Below are 24,120 nucleotides of genomic sequence, written 5' to 3'. Positions count from 1 at the left end.
ATGTACTATTATTATTTATTAATTTGAAATAATGATTTTTGGATATTATTCAAGTTTGTTTAGTATCTAATTTGTAAATATAATTTAATGAAGTGTGTATTTCCCTTATATGGAAAGTTACAATTTTACTTCATAAATATTCATCTATTTTCTATTTAAATATATGTAATATTCAGATTGCAATCCATACATTTTGCTTCAAATTAATTAAATTCTAGCTATTTCATATTCAAATTTATTCCAATTTTAGCCATCTTAAATCAAATGTTGCATACTTGTATCTCACTTGTTCATTTTGTAGATCAGTGCTCGTGATTTAATCTCCACCCCATTACCTATTTCAACTTACTGAAAATCTCAAAGGATGTTTGGTTAGCCATCAACTAGTTAAAATTGATATGATTATTAGGATAGTTGTAATTATGCAGTCTAGAAATAGGATGACCTATTTCTTTGAATATACTGTTGCATTATTGTAATCATAAAATTAATATTACAAAGAGAAAAATTAATCTTCTAAGCAAACCTTAATTCAATTTTCCCCACAAATCAATAAGTCTTATTAAAGAGTTTTTTTAATATTCTATTATTTGATGATTTGTAAGTATTTCTATTAACTTTCTTTACATAAAAAAATAAAAATAAAAATAAAAATTTAAACAGATTAATTAGTATTTAAATTATATTATAATTGATTTTTAAATAAATATAATTTTAATTGATATGCTATAAGTAAGAATATTTTAAAAGTATGTTTATAACTCGATATATATAGCCTTAAATGTACATATGGTGTGATTTTTACATTAGTAAATATGCATATATGAAACGATTCAGTAGAGAGATAAAACAACACTAATTACTTAAATACTTTGAATGACCTGCATCAATGAAGAGAGTAAAGAGTAACACTCTCTCTGCCCATCAACTAATGAGCAATGCAAAAACATTGACCTGATCAAGAAAGAGGCTTTTGTAATTTTTTACAGTATAGATTCCAGTTGCTTCAGCTCAGGGTCCAGTCTCTCAGGTGCTACTTCTTCCTCACCAGCAAAAAAATATGAATCAGCTACAGACTTTCCCTTTTCAAGCACATCAGTTGGGACAGTTTTAAGAAGACTGAAGAAAGAAAAGGTAAAAAATAACTACTAGGCAAAAGCCGCCACTCGTTCAGATTAAACTAGATAACTATTGCAGGGATAATTGAGATATAAAGAATCACTGAGGTTGAAAGACGCTATTTATTATTTGGATAGAGAAGAAAGGATGTAGGGAATTCATATAGGAATTATAACTGAGGCAGAATGATGGAAGTATGACCTGTCCAATGCATTTAAGGCAGTAGCAATTTGTGCCTTCATTGAGTCAATTGAGGCCCCTGGATCCTTTCTTGATGCACGCAAAAGCAACGAGTCAAGTCCTTCCAATGCACTGCGTGAAAGATTAAAAACACAAATAGCATCATGTGTGACTAAAAAAACAAAGTTGACATGCAATGATGGTCCAATTTGCATTTTGGTTAAAATTGGTCCTTTTATTTACTGATGTACATACTAAGCATGCTCCTCTTGTCATCAATTTGAAGGTGTTCCATCTGGCAGTGTAGAATAATAATATCATATTCGTGACATGATCTTTTGCAGCCAACCTTGTTCAAGAAAATAAATCAGGAAGCTTACAGGAACAAAATCAATTATGGAACTCTCTCTGACCTAGAGAAATCATCAGTGTTCCAAGGACATTCTAAAATTTTCTTACATCTACCCAATAGACTGATCATCCTGTGCAGGTACAACAAATTTTAATATACAGCCTTAACTGCGTAGCTATAATGTTACCGTGTTACGTTATAGTTAAACAACATTGTTCAGGTTGACAGGTGAATGTACGACGTAGTACCTCAGACACTCATCAACATCACTGAAAGCTAATTTACCATTGCCACCATCAGCTGCGTATTGTGCTACCTGAAATTGAATGATAAAATAAGAGAATTTTTTCAGCAGTTGATCATCTATTTTGTAGTAGGAAGAAGCCTAAGTATCTCTCTGTACAACAATCAATAGACTAGTTAAGAAAAAGAAATTACAAACTACATAACTAAATGAAAAGAAAAAAGAACTGCCTAGAATTAGTCGAACATGTGAAGGAATATAAAACATCAGTGCAACACCATTTTCAAACCAAGCAACAAGATATATTAAAAAATTTGGAGCTTTTTCTTTTTTATGTACCCAGATTTTTTTTCTTTTCTTGGTAACTAAAATTTGAGCATTCGGGATATTTTCTCCTTGATTTGATAGACATATGATAAACTGTCAAAAATGCTACTTGCAATGGTATTTTGTTTAACTGACTCTCTAATTCGAATACTTCGCTTGGACTTCTAAATGACAAATGTTCATATTAGCACCATGCAGCAGATATGGCATAGCAGAGCATTTGCAGATAAATGAAGAAATTCTTGCTTTTTTCTCTTCGAATCTTTTTCAAGTTCCTCCTACTGCCTACGAGATAAAAAATTGTCTCAAAATGTTTAAAATCATTTAACATCCCTAATTTATCACTCATCCTTAGGATGTATAGCGTGCTCCAAGACCAGAATGGAACATTCACAAGTCTAAACCAAGCAAATCAGCTTCATACATTCCTAATTTTGAGAAAAGCTGTACAGATGGATAATTATCAACCGTCAGAAAATGTCATTCATAGAGTTGAGAGTGAGATGTGGGAGAACTTTAACTTACTGCTCGAATATTGACACGAAGAGATGATGCAGGACCAGAACGCAATATATTCCGGCAATCTCCATATTTAGGTTGATCAATCTCTAAGGATTTCTCTATAAAATGCCAAAAGATAATGTTAATATCATGCTGTGAAATCTTACAATAGAACTTTTTAAGCTTAACAATACACTCCAAATATATAGCACTCAGTAAAATGTGACAACTTGTAAGAACCTAGAGTTATCTTCCAGTGACTTACACATGATTTTCCATAAGCACCGTCGACATTTAAAGAAGTGAATAAATTAATATAACAATGCCATATATTAGAAAAATAAATTCAAGCACACTACTACACCTTTGGAGTTAATGTTAAGTTAGAGATGTGGAGACATACTTTGGAGGCTAAAGGGCTGAGGTTGAGCTGGACCAAGACAGAATATGTGGAGTGCAAATTCAATGATGTGATGCATGAGGTAAGCATGGAAGTGAGGCTTGACACACAAAATATCCCCAAGTGAGATATATTCAAGTATCTTGGATCTATACGTCAAGGGAGCAAGGACATCGACGATGATATCACACATCGTATCGGTGTGACATGGATGAAGTGAAGGCTTGCCTCTAGAGTCTTGTGTGATAAAAGGGTACCACTGGAACTCAAAGGTAAGTAGTGTAGCAAGGTGGTTCGACCAACATTTTTGTATGGAACTGAATGTTGGCTACTTAAGAACTCCCATGTCCAAGAGATGCAAGTTGCAGAGATGAGAATGTTGCGATGGATGTTTGGTCCGTGGATGTGTGGCCATACTAGGTACAGGTGGGCATAAATACCGGGAAACTGAAAAATCGAACCGAACTAATTCAGTTCTTCAATTTTCGATTCGGTGTCGGTGTTATTTTTTCAAAAGTTCGGTTCCTTAGTTCGGTGTAAGGGTCTTAGAACTTCAGTGCACCGAAGAACCGAACTTTTATTGAAAAAAATACAAATTAATAATAAAAATTCAACTAACAATTAAATCATTCATGAACAAATTAAAAAAAACAAAACAAATGTATAATTAATAGTTAACTTCAAATATTAGTTTTCAAGAATAACCAAAACATATTTTTATCAATGTATGTTATGTTAAGGAACCCGTCTTCGTCCTTGTTTTTCTAGAGAAATAGTTGAAGGCACAATGTTCTTGACAAAGATGATTAGTCTTTTAGTTAGCACAACAAGCGTTCCATGAGAGACACATGATCCCTCAACATATTTTTAAATTTTAATTATCTTACACTTTGACTTTGTCCTCATTTTATTTTTCATTCGAACCGAAAAACCAATTTAAAAACACCTAACTAAACCGAATGGAACCAAATTACTTTGGTTTGGTATATGGTGCACACTTTTCTAAAACAGAAAATCGAAAAACCGAAGTGAAATTTGATAAAACCGAACCAAAGAACTGAACGCCCACCCATAATACTAGGTAGTGATAAAGTTAGAAATGAGGATATTCAAAATAAGGTGGGATGGGCCTCAGTGGTAGATAAATGAGAGAAGCGAGACTCAGATGGTTTGGACATGTGAAGAGGAAATGCATAGATGCACCAATGGGGAGGTACAAGAGGTTGTTTATAGAAGGAATGAAGAGAGGCAGAGGTAGGCCGAAGAAGTATTAGGGAGATATGAAAGACATGATATAATGCAGTTTCAAGCTACCGACCATATGATCCTAGATAAGAGGGTGTGGAGGATACGTATTAGGGTAGAAAATTAGTAGGTAGTGTAATGTTGTCGTGCATAGGGTGGCTGGTGTTTGCAATGGTACTAGTTGCATTATTGTACTTCTTTTGTTTTATTTTTATTTTTATAATTGTTTGTTTTTTTCTTAATAGTCTACCCTAGTGTGTTGTTTATGGAGTTTGGATTATCACATGATTAATCTCTCTGGTAAACTTTTGCATCATTTCCTCATTATTAGCCAAATTCTCCTCGATCTTCATTGTCTCCTTTATACCGGGATTTGTTGCACTTGAGCCGAGGGTCTCTCAGAAAACAATATCGTTACCTCCACGAGATAGTGGTAAGGTTTGCATACATTCTACCCTCCTTAAACCTTGTGGAGTTTCACTGGGTATGTTGTTGTTTGTTGCACCTCTCCTCAGAGTTCTCATTTTCTAAGACGTGTCCATCATAAACTCACTGGAAATATTAAAAATGTTCTTTTTTCTATAAATACCAAATAGTTACTCAAAAGCTCATCATTGAAGAAACTTGTAATTTTGAAATTGGAAAAGACTTTTGAATATATGCTCTTCGTATTGCATCATGATCATTCAAATGATATTTTTGAGTTGGTAAATTTTTCATAAAAGTAAAAATTAATATCAACAGGAATACTACATCACGAAATTGTTAGTCCGACAAAAAAGTAGGCTGATTACATAAGGGTCTTATCTGTTAAAACTTAACTATTATAAACTGTGAACATACAAAATATCTTCAGTTTGTATGAACAACTTCTGTTTACACCAAAAATAATAGAGGGGTAGGCAATTTATCACGATCTTCTGGATGTCACAATGTTTTCCCTCAAAACATCTCTGATTTCTCTTAGTCAAAACTGACCACCAAATAAAGCTGAGACGATCTTTCTATATCTCCTCCCTGCTAGTTGCATTGCCATCACTGTTCCTTAAGTTTAGCACTCCCTTTATTCTTCTTGGCATCACCCACTAAATTTTCCTCAAGTTGATCAAAAGTTTCCATAGTCGATATGTCCATTTACAGTGCAAAAAAAATGGTGGTTAACTATATCTACTTGTTCATTACAAAGAGATAACATCTGAGTATAGTTGCATTCCTCTCTTGCTCAAGTATTTCATTTGTCAGAACCTTTTTTGTAGTAAAAAGCCATGTGAAACAAGCTTACATTGTAAGGAATTTTCACCACCAGCTCATCTTCCATAGTGAACAACCCACTTGATTGTTGGAGCTAGTGAGATATAGACTTTACAAAAACTTCCCTTTTGCTGTGACAATGTCAAACTAAGCTATCCACCTCTTCTAAAAAACCATTTAACTGAGAATGTGGAGGAAATCTGCAATTTTTTCCATCTCTCAATTATTCAAAAATTCTTCTAAATCTGAGACTCAATACTTGCCCGTTTTTCATTTCTTTTGAGTTTGGCAGATGATAAGTTTCGGTTCCCTAAATACATTGATTTCTTATATTCCCAGGGTCAATAAGTCTTTAATCCATGTCTGTCCACATGTCAGCTATTGATGCTTGTTGACAAAAGCTGTATAATTTTGGAAAGAGATGATTGGGTGTGTTTTCTCTAATCCAAACGTCATTCCAACAGGAAATTTTTCATTCCATTCCCAATTTTGAAGCCTATTCTTTGTTGGAAAATCGGCCAAAGGTTTCGGATAGATTTCCGGAAAAATGCACAAGTACCCCCTCAACCTATGCCCGAAATCCCAGAGACACACTTATACTATACTAAGGTCCTTTTACCCCCCTGAACTTATTTTATAAGTAATTTTCTACCCCTTTATAGCTTACGTGACACTAGTTTGAAAAAAAAGTCAACCATCATTGGGCCCACAAGATAGTGCCACGTAGGCTAAAAAGGGGTAAAAAATTATTAATAAAATAAGTTCAGGGGGGTAATAGGACCTCAGTATAGTATAAGTGTGTCTCTGAGATTTCGGGCATAGGTTGAGGGGGTACTTGGGCATTATCCCTAGATTTCCAGATGTTGCATCCATAGAAAGTAGTCACTACCTTTGTTGTCCATAACCCCTCTTTTCCATATTTAGCTTTAGCAACTTGTTTCCAAAGCTGGTTGTCATCTATATCAAATCTCCACAACCACATCATAATCAGACGTCTATTGTGCATCAACATGTTCCTGACTCCCATTCCCCCTTTCTTCTTGTTTTTTTGTCAAAGTTACCCAAGATGAATTTTTTCTTGTCATCATTGTCTAGCCAGAAGAAATTCCTCCTTAAGGCGTCTATCTTTTCTATCACATATATAGGGGCAGGAAAGATAGACATCATATATGTGGGTAAAGCATCAAGCATGTTGTTGTTCAAAGTCAATCTTCCTCCCATAAAGATATATTGACTTCTCCAGTTGGTTAGTCTTCTTTCACATTTTTCTACACCTCATTCCATATCTCACATATTTTCTCTTTGCACCAAGAGGCATACCCCAGTATTTAGTAGGAAGTGTTCATGTCTCTCCTAAAACATCAGCCAAGGATTGAATATCAGCCATTTCATTGACACGATAAATGTAGCTCTTTATCCAAATAATGTGTAAGCATATATGGATTCAGAAAGGATGACAATCACTCTCAATAATAGAATTTGTTCTTTGGAAGCCTCACAGAAAACCAGGGTGTCAACAGTATACCGCAGGTGGATATTTGTAAGTCGTTCACTGTACTGGGAATTGCTTGGGAACCTTTGACCCATCCATTTAATTTTGCAGTCTATATCATATTGCTTATGCCTTCTATAGCTCCTTGTCTCAAGCCTATGTAGGAAGAGAAAAAACCAGTAGGGGGCTCTGTTGACCAATACTGAGAATTTGACTCTGCCGGTTTAATGTTTGATCCACCTTATCCACTTGGATCCAAATCCCATCTTCTGTAATAGTTCAAGACGGTAGTTCCAGTTAAGATGGCCAAAAGTTTTCTTGGATATCTAGTGTGCATAAGATATCTGGCAAATTGCTCCTCTGCATTCCTTCAACACATTCAATTGCCATCATAGTAGCTAGCATCCATGATTTGTCTTCCTTTGATGAAGGCCATCTGTTGGCACCAAGTTGTGGGTTACTTTTTTCAAGCTTTCTGCTGAGAGTATGGAAAAGATCTTGTAGACACTCCCAATCAAGTTGATTGGCTGGAATCAGTTAATTCAATAGCACCCACTTTCTTTGGAGTTGAGCTACAAATATAGCACTATATCTCTTCTGAAAGAAACCTACATTATAAAAAGTTTTGTACTACAGCTACTACATCTGAACTAATCACTGCCCAACATTGGTGGAAGAAGCCAGAGTATAACCATCTGGTCCTAGAGCAGTCCAGAATCTGTTGTGGTTCAAAGGGGGCCATCAACATTAGTTTGTCTTTTGCACTGACCATGGGACAGTTCCTGCAGGCTCCTAGCAGAGTGTGGTATCCATTCCTCTGTCTCTGAGTAGAGAACTCAAGAAAGAGATTATTTCTTTCTTGATGTTGATTGGGTCTGTCAAAGTTTCTCCTCTTCCTACTAGTTTACCGATGGTATTTATTCTCCTGTGTGCATTAGTTGTCCTGTGAAAAAATTGGTATTTCTATCTCCTTAATTTAGCCCCATAGTACCCAGGATCTTTGCCTCCAAGCAGTCTCCTCATGCCTATCGATATCTTCAAATTCCAGTGATAAAGTTAGCCTCTTGGTTATTTCTTCTTCTGTCAAAATCCTCTGTTCTTGGCTCCTTTAATTATGTTAAATGGTTTGGTATGTTCTGTTTCTATAATTCCATATTACCCTTGACTATTTTACTCCATTCCTTCAATTTCTCCTTTCATAACTTTCAGTTTGAAAGCCAAGATATAGTCGGGCCTTCCTGTGCAGTGGAAAGACTCCCACCGGTTCTTCACTCTGTCACCAATGTCACCAAAATCTTCAGTTTAAAGCTACCAATTCTCAAACTTGAAATAAGATTTATCGAGTTCATACTCACCACATTGTAGCATCTGCGTTGTGTGATCTGAGGTCAATCTAAGAATAACAAGTTGTCTTATAGTCCTAAATGTGTGTTCCATCCTTCTGAAACTAGGAATCTATCTAGTCTAGCAGCAGTTGCCTGTCTATCCCCCTGTTTCCAGGAAAATTGACCACATGTTAAATCGAAGTCTATCAACTCCATGTCTTCAATGAATTCGGAGAAGTCTGTCATTGATTTTTTAATTCTGTTGCAATTCTTCTTTTCTGATGGATGTCTAACCGTGTTGAAATCTCTAGAGACAACCCATGGACCTGAAATCAGAGACCCTAACTGATGCAATTTCCCACCATGCCTCTTCCCTTTCCATTATGTCATTTAATGCATATACTCCAGTAAGATACCAAGAGAAATCCTGATTATTACCTGTAATCACTGTAGATAACAGGTTACAGAGTAAGAGCCTATACTGCTGATCTCCCCTTCCCAAATTCTGTTGTCCCACTTTAGGATAATCCCTCCCCTAATATCACTTGCCTCCAGTTGAGTATAACTGATCCATCTGACCCCCCATAACTCTCTTACTATTTCCTTCATATCCCCCTCCATTTTAGAATCTTGGAAACAAATCACATCAGCCTTCAAGGAAAAGGATGAGATTTTTGATCAATCCCCTCTTTCTTATGTTGATTAGAGTGCGCCTTCCACTTAAAGATAAATACTATTTTCCCGGGGGATCAGTTTCTTTGCACATGTCTAGAACTCATTGACCATCATTTGATCATTGTTTTTTACACTCAGAGGAAGTCCCAAATATACAACAAGAAACGTTACATCACAATTTCAGCCAACTCTTCAATATTACCATCAATATCAACACTAAACAGGTGACTCCTCGCAAGGTAAGCTTCCAGCCCTGTGACAGCTTCAAAGGCTAAAAAATCCCTCTTTGCTGAACAAAAGAGCATTGACAGAGGAAGAGGCTACTTTGAAGGCAGAGATCTTTATGGAGTACGAAGAACTGATAAAAAATGAGGAATGTGCTTGGAGACAAAGTTCTAGAATTTTGTGGTTGAAGGAAGGAGATAACAATACAAAATTCTTCCATAATTCTGCAAATTCCCATAAAAGAAGCAACCATATTGACCAATTGGAAGTAGAGGGAAAGACCATCACAGAACCAAACAGAGTAATGAGGAAATTATCAAGTTTTATGAGAAAATGTATACTGAAACATAAAGATGGAGACCTGACGGAAATTTAGTGAATTGTCCTTCAATATCAGAGGAAGAAAGATCACAACTACAGGCCAAATTTGAGGAGCAGGAAGTTTATAAATGCTTGAAGTTATGTGTAATTGATAAAGCCCCAGGACCTGATAGTTACACTATGGGTTTTTTCATCAAATGTTGGGAAATTCTTAAGCATGACATCATGGCGGCCTTCCATTATTTCTATGAGCAGGAAATGTTTGAGAAGAGTTTCAATGCTACCTATATTGCCTTGACCCCAAAGAAGAAAGGAGCAAAGGAACTTAAAGACTTCAGACCAATAAGCTTGATAGGCAGTTTCTATGACAACTTGTCTAAAGTTTTAACAGAGAGAATCAAAAGGGCGATGTACAAGCTGGTAGACTCCCAACAGATGGCTTTCATCAAAGGAAGAAAAATCATGGATGCGGTCTTAATAGCAAATGAAGCAATAGACTCTAGAGTGGGTCAAAAGAAACCAGGCATCCTATGCAAACTGGACACTGAGAAAGCTTATGATCATGTTAACTGGGGGTTCCTTCTCAATATACTCAGGAAAATGGGATTTGGAGAAAAGTGGATTAGATGGATACGGTTTTGCATCTCAACAGTAAAGTTTTCTGTCCTCATTAACGGTGCTCCCGAAGGTCTTTTTGAAGCCCAAAGAGGAATCAGACAAGGGGATCCTTTATCTTCATTCCTCTTTATTCGTGCCATGGAGGGACTTAATAACATGATCAAGACAGCTAAAACAAATAGGTGGATCGCGGGATTTGAAGTGTCCACAAACAATGAGAAGAGTTTGGAGGTTACACAAATATGCAGATGACACTTTGATTTTTTGTGATGCAGATGAGGAACAACTAAGATACCCTAGGGTAATTCTGGTGCTTTTTGAAGGTATGTCAGGTCTTCACATCAATGGGGAAAGATCCATTTATATCCCATAAACATGGTCTCCAATATGGAGCTCTTGGCCTCAGTGCTAGAAGGCGAGGTGGGAGCACTACCTGCTATCTACCTGGGATGCCATTGGGAGCAAAATCACAGTACAAAGAAATTAAAAAATTCTGTCTTGGAGAGATGTGAGAAGAAGTTAGTCAGATTGAAAGCACAATATTTATCAAAAGGGGCAGGCTCACTCTGATAAATGCAGTCTTGGATGCCCTTCCTACGTACATGCTAACTTTGTTTCCAATACCTGCAGGAGTAGGAGTAGTATAGAGATTGGATAAACTAAGAAAGGATTTTTTCTGGCAAGGAAACAAGAAAAGAAAGGGATACCATCTGGTAAAATGGAGATTTATGATCACAGGAAAAAAACGAGGATTAGGCATAAAAAAATTGAAGAACCAAAGGAAGGCTCTAAAGCTGAAATGGTTGTGGAGATATGCTCATGAACCACACTCAATGTGGAACAAGGTGATTAAAGTGAAGTACGGAGAGATGGATTCATGGGTCACCAAGGAAGCAACCAATCCCTATGGTGTTACTGTTTGGAGATCAATTAGGAACTGGTGGCCTTTCCTAAGGAATCATACTACTATAACAGTACACAATGGTGTCAGGACACAATTCTGGAAAGATAGATGGCTTGGTAATCAAAATTTGTCAGAGATCTTCCCCAACATCTTTGACTTAGCACTGCATAAAGACAGAACAGTGGCTGAAATGTGGTCTCCCCAAGGTTGGGATCTAACTATCAGAAGGAATTTAAATGAATGGGAAGTTTGTAGATTAGTTGAATTCTTTAAAAGGTTGGAATCATTTCAAGGTTTGAAGGAAGGGGAGGACTGCCTACGGTGGACAGAGCACAACAAAGGAAGATTCAAAGTGAGCTCAGGTTACAAGGTCATGATCAGGACTCCTCTAACCCTCAATTGGCCTGGAGACAAATCTGGATAACCAATGCCTAGCACGATTGTTGACACTCTCTCAAGATGGGAGGATGCAGGAATTGAGGCAAAGAACAGAAATTATTGGAGGACAATTCCAGCATGCATCTGGTGGACCATTTGGAGAGAAAGGAATGCTAGAAGCTTTGAGGATAGATCCCTACAGATGATCAAAACAGATTGTATTTTGTTATGTTTTTGGTGTACAAAGAGTTCCCCTGTAGATGCAGAAGCAATCCTTGAAGTACTAGAATCATCTATTTCAAAAAAAAGAAAAGTATTAGAATCATGCTAGGCTTGCTGTTTTTGTTCCTAGAATTTCATACGTTTTTGTAAAGGGGCTTTCAGTACTACATAAGTATTGGTTTATAATACAAATCGTTACCTTCTCAAAAAAAAAAAAGAAGAGGCAACACATTATGGAAGTGACCTATTCTAACTCCAACTTTTTCCACCACCCTCTGCCCACCTCCACCATATACCACCACAACCAACTGAAAAAATATGAACTGATACGACAACATCTTGTATAATAAGAGTGAATTGCTTTAACATTACAACATACTGAAGCAGTGCACAGGATGGACTTCAATCATAATGACTCAAAAACCAACTAATTTCACATGAAGTACAACTTAAAATCTATAATTTATTTGAAGAGTGCATAATGTTTCCGATATCAAAATTTAAGAAAAAACATGAATGCTCAATTAACTCTGAGAACATTTGATAATTCTACAATTTTTTTAAAAAAACAACATTTCAGAATTTTGAGAGAGATTCTGACCCGCAACAGTTTTGACAGATTTGTTGAAGGAGGAGCGGGGAAGGGAAAGGTGGAAGGTGTAGAGGAGGAAGGGTGGGGAAGAAGAAGAGGAAGAGGGGGGGGGGGTGTTCAAAGAAAAAGAGGGAGAGGATAACGACAGGTGTAGAAAGAAAAAGGGGAGAGGGATCGAAAGAATACACTGGCTCAAACACGGAGACAGAAATACCAAGTATTTTCACAGGATGGCTACAGCTCATAAAAGATTCAACACCATTGATAAGATAAGCTGATGGTTGAAGGGGTTACAGTAACAGATTCAGAAGAAATTATAGGAACCATAATCAGTTACTATCAAAATCTTTACAGAGAAACAGAACAATGGAGGCCAGAAATTAAAGTACAGGGAGCAGAAAGCATTACACAAGAGGAAAATGTATGGCTGCAGAGGCAATTTGAGGAAGAGGAAGTTTTAAATTGCATAAAAGCATGTACTAGTGATAAGGCCCCCGGACCAGATGGCTTTCCGATGAGTTTTTTCCAAAACTTCTGGGAGATACTGAAGGCAGACTTCATGAATGCAGTGACACAATTTGATGAAAGACATGAAATAGAGAAGAGTCTCAACGTCACCTATGTGGCTCTAATCCCAAAAAAGACAGGAGCTTTGGAACTTAGGGATTTCAGACCCATCAGTCTCATTAGTGGAGTTTACAAGGTTTTTGGCAAGCTGTTGGCAGAGAGATTAAAGAAAGTGATAAGCAAATTAGTGAATAATCACCAAATGGCCTTCATTCAAGGAAGACAAATTATGGATGCCGCGTTAATAGCAAGTGAATGTGTAGACTCGAGGATTAAAGGAGAGATCCCAGGAATCATGTGCAAGCTTGATGTAGAAAAGGCATATGATCATGTCAATTGGGAGTTTCTACTTAATATACTGAGGCAGATGGGGTTTGAGACAAATGGCTTAAATGGATAGGATTTTGCATCAAAACTGTCAGGTTCTCCATACTTGTTAATGGAGAACCTGCTGGTTTTTTTCCTTCTGAGAGAGGTTTACGACAGGGAGACCCTCTCTCCCTATTCCTTTTTATTTTAGCTATGGAGGGTCTTAACAGTATGATTAGAGCGGCCAATCAGAAGGACTGGATAAAGGGTTTCAACATTAGTAATCAGTCAGGACTCAATTTGCAGATAAGTCACCTTTTATATGCAGATGACACACTAATATTTTGCGATGCAAAGGCTGAACAAGTTAGTTACATTAAAGTTGTTTTGGTGATTTTTGAGGCCGTCTCCGGACTGGCTGTGAACTGGGCGAAAAGCAGCATCTTCCAAGTCAAGGAAGTGGCAAATATTCAGATGTTGGGAATGCCTTTGGGGAATAATCATAAGGAGCTGGTGATTTGGGATTGAATCATTGAGAAGACAGAGAAGAGGTTGGCTAATTGGAAGACAAACTATCTATCTCTGGGAGGAAGAGTCACTCTGATCTATTCGGTCCTAGATGTGTTGCCTACATATGTTATGTCTCCTTTCCCTCTACCAGCAAAGGTAGAAGAGAGGTTGGATAAATTGAGGCGGGATTTCCTATGGTCGGGGAACAAAGAAGAAGAAAAAATACACTTCAGTTAAATGGCAGACAGCCTTACTAAGCAAGAAGACAGGGGGTCTTGGCATAAAAAATCTGAGGGTCCAGAACAAAAGTCTACTTTCTAAATGGCTTTGGAGATTTGTGGTTGAAGATCAGGCATTATGGAGAAGAGCAATTCTCAACAAGTATGGGCAGACCGAGGAGTGGATGTCTAATGTAGTAGATAGCACATATGGGGTATCAGTTTGGAGATCAATCAGAAATTTATGGGATAGTCTAAAGAAGAATTTGGTGGTCAAGGTGGGAGAGGGCAACAAAGTATTTTTTGGGAGGGACAAGTGGATTGGACAAGACTGTCTAAACACGGTTTTCCCTGATCTCTTCTCGTTCTGCACCAATCCTGAGGCTAAAATTTCTGAGATTTGGTCCCGTCAGGGATGGAACCTCACCTTCAGGAGAAATCTAAACGATTGGGAAGTGGATAGAATTGCTGAACTGCTACTCAAATTGGGTGAATTCACGGGCCTTACTACGGAAGCAGATGGTATAAGATGGAAACATGACTCTGATGGCAAGTTCTCTGTACGTAGACTGTATAGGAGAGAGGTCATGACTCACTCTGGGGGAATTCATGGTCCATGGAAACAAATATGGGAGGGCAACACTCCAACCAGGGTAAAATGTTTCACCTGGTTGGTCACCAGAAGGGCATGTCTCACTCAGGAGAAACTCAGAAAAAGAGGCTTCCAGATTGTCTCCAAATGTTTTTTTTGTCATGAGAAGGAAGAAACGAACAACCACTTATTTCTACACTGTAGGGTTACTGTTCAGGTGTGGCGCATGGTCTACAGCATTTCTCAAGAGCCTTGGGTGATGCCAGAACATACTGCTGATCTTTTGAGCTGCTGGATGAGGGGGGGGGGGGGGGAGCAAGACATAAAACAAATGGTGGTCTATAGTACCAGCTTGTGTCTGGTGGACTATTTGGAGAGAAAGAGATCTTAGGTGTCATGAGAATATTACTAACACTATGCAGAAAGTTAAAGAAAATCGCATTAACATGTTGATTTTTTGGTGTAAAGAAGAAGGTATAGAAGTAGCAGAACAGTTGGTAGATTTCCTAGGATCAATGTAATTATGGTTTTAGCTTGTAATTTTTTGGAGGTAGCCAGCATACCTTAATGCTGAAGAATACAACTTAAAAAAAAAAAAGGGGGGGGGGGGGGGGGATCGGAGGTTCAGTTCTGAAACATTTGATGAAAGAAATTAGAGGAACAGAGTGCTTTTCTCATATTTACTGGAGAGCCCGTGCAAACACATGCTCAATATGTGTTACTCTATTTATCTCAATTTTATACTGCATGGATGGAATTAGGAGAGTCAACTAAATTGTTATATGATTTTTAAATATTTTGAATTATTAATTATTGAGATTGATAGTACTTTTAGCTTAATTTTCAGATAATACATGTTACTTCCTCTTCTCCAATTTATGTGGCACTAATAGAATTCGAGAGTCAATTCGATTTTTTGTCTTTTAAATATTATAAGTTGCTAATTATTCTGATTAATGATATTTTTTATGAAAATTTTTAAATATTTAGCTAATTAAAAAAATACAAACAAATAAGTCAAGAATTCTTTTAAGAACACCTGAATGGATTTAAGCTCCACCAAATGCGTCTCAGTACCTGCCAAAAGTTACCCCTTTCAATATTATGTAACCACATGTGTTTTAGTGTCATTGTAATTTAAGTTTCTACCTTGTTTTATAGCCAGTCATGTTATTAAATCTTATTTAAAATAACCCAGCTAACTTTACATGTCAAAGAAGACATGTTGACCTGCTGCCTGCTTTGGCATGCAAACTCCCTCTTATAATACACAATTTTCAAATATATAACAAATTAAAAAAAATACAAACAAATAACTCAAGAATTTTTTTGAAATCACCTAAATGAATTTGAGCTCCGCCAAATGCATCTCAGTAGCTGCCAAACGTTACCTTTTTCAAGATTCTCTAACCACCTGTGTTTTAGTGACATTATCATTTAAGTTTCTAACTTGTTTTTAAGCCAATCATGTTATTTAATTTTATTTAAAATCACCTAACTACCTTACATGCCAAAGTAGACATGTTGACCCACTGCCTGCTTTGGCATGTAAACTCCATCTTATAGTATAGTTTTTTTTTTTTTGATAAAGTTAAAGTTGTATTCTTCAGCATTAAGGGTATGCTGGCTACCTCCAAAAAGTTACAAGCTAAAACCATAATTACATTGATCCTAGGAAATCTACCATCTTATGGTATAGGTAAATAAATAAAATTTGTATTTTATAAGTTATTCTAATTCTATTTTTATTAAAAAAAATAGATTACAGATGTCATTATTTCATTTGACCATCTGATATCAGCAAAGAGTGAGTCTCAAGCGGGTGATCTCGCAGATAGATGTTCATGATACAAATTTCTATCAAGAAAAGGTGTCTAATGATCACTGGCACATTTAAAGTGTCTATCTGACCGTGGTGCCAACTTCGGGTGTCTATCCATTGTTACTCCTTTAAATCTAGTATATCTCTGTATTGCTTTAAAGATCATTGAAATACTCGATCTAAATAGACACACTGATTGCAGCATGATGTTATGGTCCCCTGATATGGATCTGGTTATGGGGCACTGTAGTATGAAACCGAATGTTTTCTTCCTACGACCTATGGCGTTGGTTCGTTAGAGAGAACCTGCAATCTCTTGAGTTTGAAGTACTCAAAGACTTAGTAAATTTCTGTTTTTTCATTTCCTCAGACACACAATAGTTTAAGTACAACACTTACAAAATAACTACCTCTACAAACTAGGACATGACTTCCTAACTTAACTGAAATAAAAAACTGCACTATTACATGAAAATAACAGTACTATTACAGAAAATTAACTACTACTGAAAAGAAAGAATTACTGTTGTAACTATTGGATAACTAAGGAGCGATAACATATGATTGGAGGATATTTTCTAAAAGTTTTTCACACTAGGAAATGAAAAAAGTGAAAGTGGGAAACGAATGTCACCTAATTCCTTAATCTGCACCCCAGCTAGCAGCACAGCTGGTACATAAGCCTCCAGTGGATCAAGCTGTTTCCTAGTTATCAAAACAAAAAATTAAAATAATAAAATGAACACGACAACTCAATTTAAAGACTAAACAAAATCGCAATGTATCGCAGGCTTATAAACTAAAGTGAGAACACATATGACAATGACTTGAGCAAAAGATAATTTTACCAATCACGGTAGCTAAGTAAAGCAGATTGGCAGATGTGAAGTTAGGATGGCAGGGTGATGGAAATTAATGAAGATTGCGGAACATTATGGCACAGAGTCACCTGACATCACTAAGTTATACAAGCTATTTGAGCCTATGTTCTGACATGAATACCAATAGTTGTGAAAATACAAAAGTTGGCAATCCTGTAATTCACTTGAGGAAAAAACAAAAACTGTTTTTTTTCTGATGTGGGGACAAAATTTTGCCACATACAAGTTTCATCTTTGCTAGCAGGCAACAATGCTTTGAACCCAAAGCTTAGCACATTTTAAATAGTCAACGCCACTTGGGAAATTAGTTTACTTCACAGAACAGATTGCCCAAGATAAATTTGACTTGAGAATTGAGAGGGGCACAGAAGAAAAAAAATAAATTAACTTCATTTAAATTGCGGGCTAAATTAAACCAGGGAAAACTTGCTTGAACTAAATAAAATCACTATCGATGCTTCGCCTCTTTCATTATCATACTAAAAAGATACCTTCTTTTTTATTATTTTCACTAAAATATTCCTAGTGCAAACTACTCCAATAAAAAAAAGACCCAAGTGCAAACTCAAGTCATTAAATACATCATCAAATTTATTATTATTAAATAAAACCATATCAAATTTATTATTATTAAATAAAACCATATAACTCTATTGGGCTGGAACTGACTAACGCACATGGCATGGTGAGGAATGGACACTATGCGACAGGGTACAATTAAAAAGTAAGTTTTGTGAAGATCAACCCGCCGGAGAGGTATCCTCAGAAAAGAGAGAAGGACCATGCTGAAGACAAGGTAAAGGACCAACCCCGATGACGTGGACAAAGAGACGAAGGGAACAAAGACAGTTACATTCTGGTAAAGATGCACAATCAGAGAGAAATTGGTCACATCGGAGGATGGAATGAGTTGTAGAATGCAATCAATAAAGTTTGGAAGCTTAATCCCAGTATGATTTCATTAATTGTTCAGGATAAAGGAGAGGACTCCAACTCTTCATCCTCTATCCATCTGGAGCCATATGGGGGTGAACAAACGGTACTCAACTGGCAGCCTGCTAGCTACAATTCTCTGAAGCTGGTACTTCATCTGGCGGAGAAAAAAGATTAGGGCATAGGAGTGTGAAGGAAGATAAGACACTATCCTATGTTCCTCCTAGCTCTAAGGATGGTAAGGTGTGTTGTATAGGGGTGAAGAGGAGTGGCAGTTGAGTTTCAGAAGACTTTAAATGATTGGGAAATCGATAGGCTAGCAAGCTTTTTCAGAACTTTTGAACAGCTCAAAAGAACATCAACTGAGGTAGATTGCTTGATATGGCTAAGAAATAAGCAGAACAAATTTACAGTGAAAGCAGCATACAGAGTATTCACAACCTCAAACAATTAGAGTGGGACTTGGACTGGGAAGATCATCTGGAGGGTTGAGATCCCCCACAAAGTTGCATGCTTCTCTTGGTTACTAGCAAGAGAAGTTGTACTCACACAACATAAACTCATGAGGATAGGTTCCAATTTTTGCTCAAGGTGTTTCCTATGCGGTAAGGAAGCAGAGACAATCTCTCATATCTCTTTCTTCATTGCAGCTGGACTGATCAGTTGTGGAAGATTTTTATTAACTTGAGAGGCATTAGCTGGACTATGCTGGGAAGAGTATCTGAGGTACTGAAATGTTGAGTTAGTGATACCAATCCCTCCAACTAGAAAGAGAGATGGAAAATTTCCCAGCTTGCATTTGGTGGACTGAGTGGAAAGAAAGAAACCAAGTGTGTTTTGAAGACAGCCATTAGGATTCAGATACTAAAGATAAAATGTTAAGGGCTTTTCTTTTTTTGGTGTAAACATAGCTTAGTGGAAGAGTTAGAATCAATATATGATGTACTAGATTCCTAATGAGAAGATTAGGGAGCTTATTTTTTTGCTCATCTAGATGTAAATATGGGTGATTACACACCATTTGTGTAGTTTGTTATTAATACACAAACATGTTACATGTTCAAAGAAAAATCCCCCTTTGGATCACGCTACCATGAATTCCGGTGGCCTATTGGTCTGATGAAGTATTGAGTAAGGTTGCGAGTGACACTGGGAAACCCCTCTCACTGACAGGTTCACTGCTTCAATGGCACGAAAATCATACGCTAGAGTACTAGTTGAAGCTGATCATGGCCACTCTTGGAGTCTATTGAAGTAATGATACCAACTGGATCTTTTCATAATTGAGTATAATTGGCATCCAAAACTTTGTTCAAAGTGTATGACATTTGTCCAAAAAGTTGAAGCATGATGGATTCTGAAGTGGAAGCACAGGAAGAGCCTAAGTCCCAGGAAGTCAACAAGAAGAGGCCCAGGAACCGAAAACCTAAACAACCTAGATATAACTGGAAAAAAAAGGTGTAGCCTCCTAAAGTTCTACAAATAGAGGAGCATGTGAAATGTGAAGGTTGCAAATGGCTATGAAGCTCTTCAAGATGTGAGGATCACTCACACTGGAGACCCGAGGGATACCCATCTCCCTCAGTGATTATCTCCATATGGAACATAAGAAAGCTTAGCCAACCTTTGAAAGAGAAGAGTTGAAGCTCTTTCTGCAGAAGAAAAGATAAAAGATAGAAATTATGGGAGTTATTGAAAGTAGAACTAAAATGCAAAAGTCTGGGAATATACTGACTGCAAACATTGTCTCAACTACCCTATGGCTTTTCATGGTAGGGTATGACTACTATGGAGGGCTCATATACAAGTGTAGGTACTGGTGGTTCATCAACAATATACTCTTCTTTTTTCTTTTCTTTTTTCGAAATAGGTAAGTTTGTATTCTTCAGCATTAAGGATATGCTGGCCACCACCAAAAAGTTAAATTACAGACTCCCTATCAGATCTATAATCTGATCAGTATCCTCTATACATAATTGTTTACACCAAAAGAGTAAAGATACAACACAATTCCATTTGACTTTATGAATGGGATTGGACCTATCTTTGAAACATCTGGCATTTCTCACCCTCCATACTGACCACCATATACATGAGGGAATCAATCTCCACCATCTCTTTGACTCTTACTTCCCCCTCTTCTGATCCAGCAACTAAGAAGGTCTGGTGTATGCTCAGGAATGGCCTAGCTATAGCCAGTATGTTGAGAAACAAATTCCACAACTGAGCAGTGTACTTGCAGTGCAAAAAAAGCTGCTTGTTTGTCTCCTCAGTCACCATACAGAGAAAACACCTAGAAACCAAATGTCTCTTCTTTACTCATTCTAGTGTCTGTTGCAAATGATACTTTTTCAATCTACCTAACTATTTTCTATGCCAAGAAAGGAAGTCAGAATAGAGAGGAGTTGTGGAGGGACATAATTCAAATTGGGAGTGATGTCTAGAAGGCTTGGTATGTGAGGACCTTTTTTTTTTTTAAGAAGGTAACAACTTGTATTCTGTTTCTAAAAGAACAGAATCCTACCACAACAAGTTACAGGTTTCCTAATTACAATTGAGGAGGAGTATCCAGAAGATCTTCAACCATTTTAACAAAAACTTACAAAGATCTTAAGACATCCATAATTGATTCTAGATCTTCCCTATACTCCTGTTTACACCAAAAATGAAACAGAACTAAGCACTTCATCTTCATCTTCTGGATATTGTTGCTCTTGTTCTGATGGCACCTGAGGTTTCTTTCTATCCAAGCAGCTCATCTATGTAGGGACTTTAACAATGCTTTGGCTACTGAATACAGAACTGGACACTTCACTTTTAGCAATAGACATCAAGATGGGATTAGAGCATCAACTATATAAAAACTATATAGGTAACCTATTACAAATACCCACAACTTTTGTGCTCACCTTTTCACATACTTGTCAAAAGGGCTAGCTCCTACTGCATCTGCAAATGAAAAAGTTCCAACACAACTTTCTTAAGTCGCTTGTAAAATTTTCCATTAATCCAAAACAAATTTTCAGAAGGACAAGAAAATTAGACACACAGAGAGCAATGAATATAACTACAATTTCATTTTTGCATATATAATACCAATTTCGATCACTATCTCACTTGTATGATAACCTATGGCAGCCAAAAGTCGCTTTAGACATGAGCAGATGATTACAAATGTAATTAGTAAGGCGCACTGCATTAAACAGTGGCGCAGGTTAGCATTGCTAGAATGAAGGGAATCACCGTTAGGTAGAGCTAGCCATTGAAGCAAGACCCCAAGGGCTATGTTGACCAATCGTCTGCTTTCCCGCCTTGTCTCCGGTATTAACACGCAAGTTAAGCAAAAATTGCGGTGATATCTCGCCGTCGACAATGTCCGTCGTGGCGGAGAGCGGAGGAGCCGGGAATTTAAGACGCTGGTGGTAACATGCGCAGGGGTGTACACGGTAATTGTCATCTAATCGGAATGTTTGGCAACAGAGAGGAGCAGTCTAATGATAAGACTTATCCAGCTCCGAAAATACAATTCTACCCTGTTTAATTCGGAAAAAGAGTCAATTAAGTATTGTACCGTCATTTTTTTAAAAATATATTTATTCTTATCATTCAATTTTAGGCATATATTTAATCTTGTACAATTAAGTATTGTACCATCATTTTCATTAGTCTATGTGGCGCCTACATAGCACCTATGTGGCTTCATGTTATTATTTTATTATAAAATTTTATCATATATTTAGTACTCAATACTATCCATTTAGTAAAATTCGATCCAACTAAAATATAGACTCATTAACCAGATTTCAATATCCATTAATTCTAATTTCTGTACTCGTCATTCTTGTGACACTTCATATAATAGAGAAAAGTCATTCTATTATTTTTTTCGTGCACTAATTTAATTTATGTTATCTAAATGTTTTGGATCCATATGAATGAGGTATTTAAGAAAATTGTCCCATGAATTACTCTCTGAATTCATTCCAGGACCGATGCTCTTGGACAACAACATATTTGTTGTGAAGAGTTAGCAGTTGAAAAAATTATGAAAATCAACAACCTACAAGATCTTGTCAAAACAATCTTTTTGTGGATGCTTTGGTAAAATTTTGTTTTTTCTGAGATCTTGTAAAGCTACTGAAAGAAAGTTGAAGGTTGTTGTCTCTGTATTATCATGTTCTGATGGCTAAATTAATGTGAATTGATGGGAACTGAAATCGGGTTAATAGGCGAATTTTATTAAAGGGTCGGATAGAATCGAAATAGAAAATCAAATTTTATAATAAAAATACATACACATGGAACAACGTAGATGTCATGTAGACGCCACGTAGATTAATAAAAATGATGACACGATACTTAATTGTACAAATATATGCTTAAAGTTGGATGGTAAGGATAGACATATATATATATATATATATATATATATATATATATATATATATATAAAGTATAACAAAGAATAAATATGATCATTTCCTGAGAGTTCAAGGACAAATATGATCCTTTTCCGTATTTAATTTAATAACTACACATTATGTATGCACTCCCTATATATATATATATATATATATATATATATATATATATATATATATATATATATATATATATATATATATATATATATATATATATTTCAGATTTGTTAAATATTTGATAAAACTTTTTGTTGTAAAGTCCTACTCAGTAATCCTTCACTCCCTTGTTCTTTATGTAGTTATCAGTATAAGTTTCTAGTAGTGACACCAATATAGTTGTTGGGGTTATTTCAGATTTGTTAATATTCGATAAAACTTTTTGTTGTGAAGTCCTACTCATTACTTCTTCACTCCCTTGTTCTTTATGTAGTTATCAGTATAAGTTTCTAGTAGTCTTCCCTTTTTTCTTTTTCTTTTTTATATATATTTTTAATTATTTTTTTATGAGCTATGTCCATTCATGAATCTATTATTATTGTTCGTCTCTTTCTCTTTGCTTTTGTTTCTAATTGCAGTCTTCTTTAACCACACCCTGGATATGGTCATTCATAGTTTTATCTTAAGAACATTCAACATGACCTGTCAGTTTCTTAGAAATTTACACATTAATCTATCGATGCTTTTAAGAGGCTAAGAGACTAACCATATTGTAACGACCTGTTTAGTCGTTTTGAGCAGCAGATTTTATTTCTAGAAAAACAGGCTGAGGCGACGGACCCCACGACGGACCGTCATGGGCACGACGGACCGTCGCAGGGTCTCGTTTCAAAACACTTAGAAAATCTGAAATTGGGTACTGAAAATCGACTCTCTGAACTTCGTGACGGAATGGCAGGACGGACCGTCACAGGTGTGACGGACCGTCACATACTCTTCAGAGAAATTGAGTCTCTGAACTCTGTGACGGGCAGCAGGACGGACCGTCGCAGGCGCGACGGGCCGTCACAGACTGCGAAATCCCAGTCTGGGTCGGATTTCTTTACACGTTTTAAGGGACGTTTTGGACTATTTCTACTTTAATTCTAAAGTTAGAGGGTTAATGTTAATAAGTCTAATTACTTGGGGGTTAAAAGAGGTAACCTTAAGTTAATTAGTGGGTTATTATTGTCACCTTTTATTCTTAATTATATACTAATTAGGGTAAAATAAAGAGGGTTTGAATAAAGAAAATAGAAAGAACAAGAGAGAGAGGGAGAGTCGAACGAGGAAGAAAGAAGAACAAAGCTTTGGGAATTTGCTTGCTTGATCACTAGTCTTCGGTGGAGGTAGGTTATGGTTTTCATGCTTTCGTAGTAAACTCTTAATAGAGAATGATATGTATTGATAGTATTGTAAACCCTGCTATGTGCTTAATTGTATGCATGCATGAACGTGATTATATAATTGTGATTATATTAAGCATGATGAAGTTATTGAATCCCAAATCTTGATAA

At 36.5% G+C, this 24,120-nt stretch overlaps 1 protein-coding gene across 3 annotated transcripts; it reads right to left on the bottom strand.

The window, feature by feature from the left end:
• Positions 1–741: 741 nt before the first annotated feature.
• LOC101268490 (uncharacterized) lies at positions 742–21,763 on the bottom strand. Of its 3 annotated transcripts, XM_069288020.1 has the most exons (8): positions 21,447–21,666; positions 21,113–21,152; positions 20,807–21,017; positions 17,024–17,094; positions 2,748–2,842; positions 1,900–1,967; positions 1,321–1,431; positions 742–1,119 (listed from the first exon to the last, which is right to left on the bottom strand). In XM_069288020.1, exons 3-8 carry the CDS (start codon positions 20,896–20,898, stop codon positions 984–986), a joined length of 573 nt encoding a protein of 190 aa, XP_069144121.1. In that variant the 5' UTR covers positions 20,899–21,017; positions 21,113–21,152; positions 21,447–21,666; the 3' UTR covers positions 742–983. The 3 variants fall into 3 exon arrangements, with proteins under 3 accessions (XP_069144121.1, XP_004245049.1, XP_025888452.1); XM_004245001.5 differs by lacking the exon at positions 20,807–21,017 and having other exon boundaries at positions 21,447–21,763; XM_026032667.2 differs by lacking the exon at positions 20,807–21,017 and having other exon boundaries at positions 21,321–21,733.
• Positions 21,764–24,120: the final 2,357 nt, after the last annotated feature.

The sequence above is a fragment of the Solanum lycopersicum genome, chromosome 8, assembly GCF_036512215.1.
Source record: "Solanum lycopersicum chromosome 8, SLM_r2.1".
In the NCBI taxonomy this organism is placed as follows: Eukaryota; Viridiplantae; Streptophyta; class Magnoliopsida; order Solanales; family Solanaceae; genus Solanum; species Solanum lycopersicum.
Note: the sequence above shows the minus strand (reverse complement) of the source record. Positions and strands in the feature narration are given on the sequence as shown.

Coding starts and splice junctions, on each gene's coding strand:
- LOC101268490 (XM_026032667.2), bottom strand. CDS start 21,660: ATGACAATTACCGTGTACACCCCTGCGCATGTTACCACCAGCGTCTTA. Junction 21,153..21,320: donor TGCCATAGGTTATCATACAA/GTGAGATAGTGA, acceptor TTTCATTTGCAG/ATGCAGTAGGAGCTAGCCCT. Junction 1,120..1,320: donor GCCTTAAATGCATTGGACAG/GTCATACTTCCA, acceptor TTCTTTCTTCAG/TCTTCTTAAAACTGTCCCAA.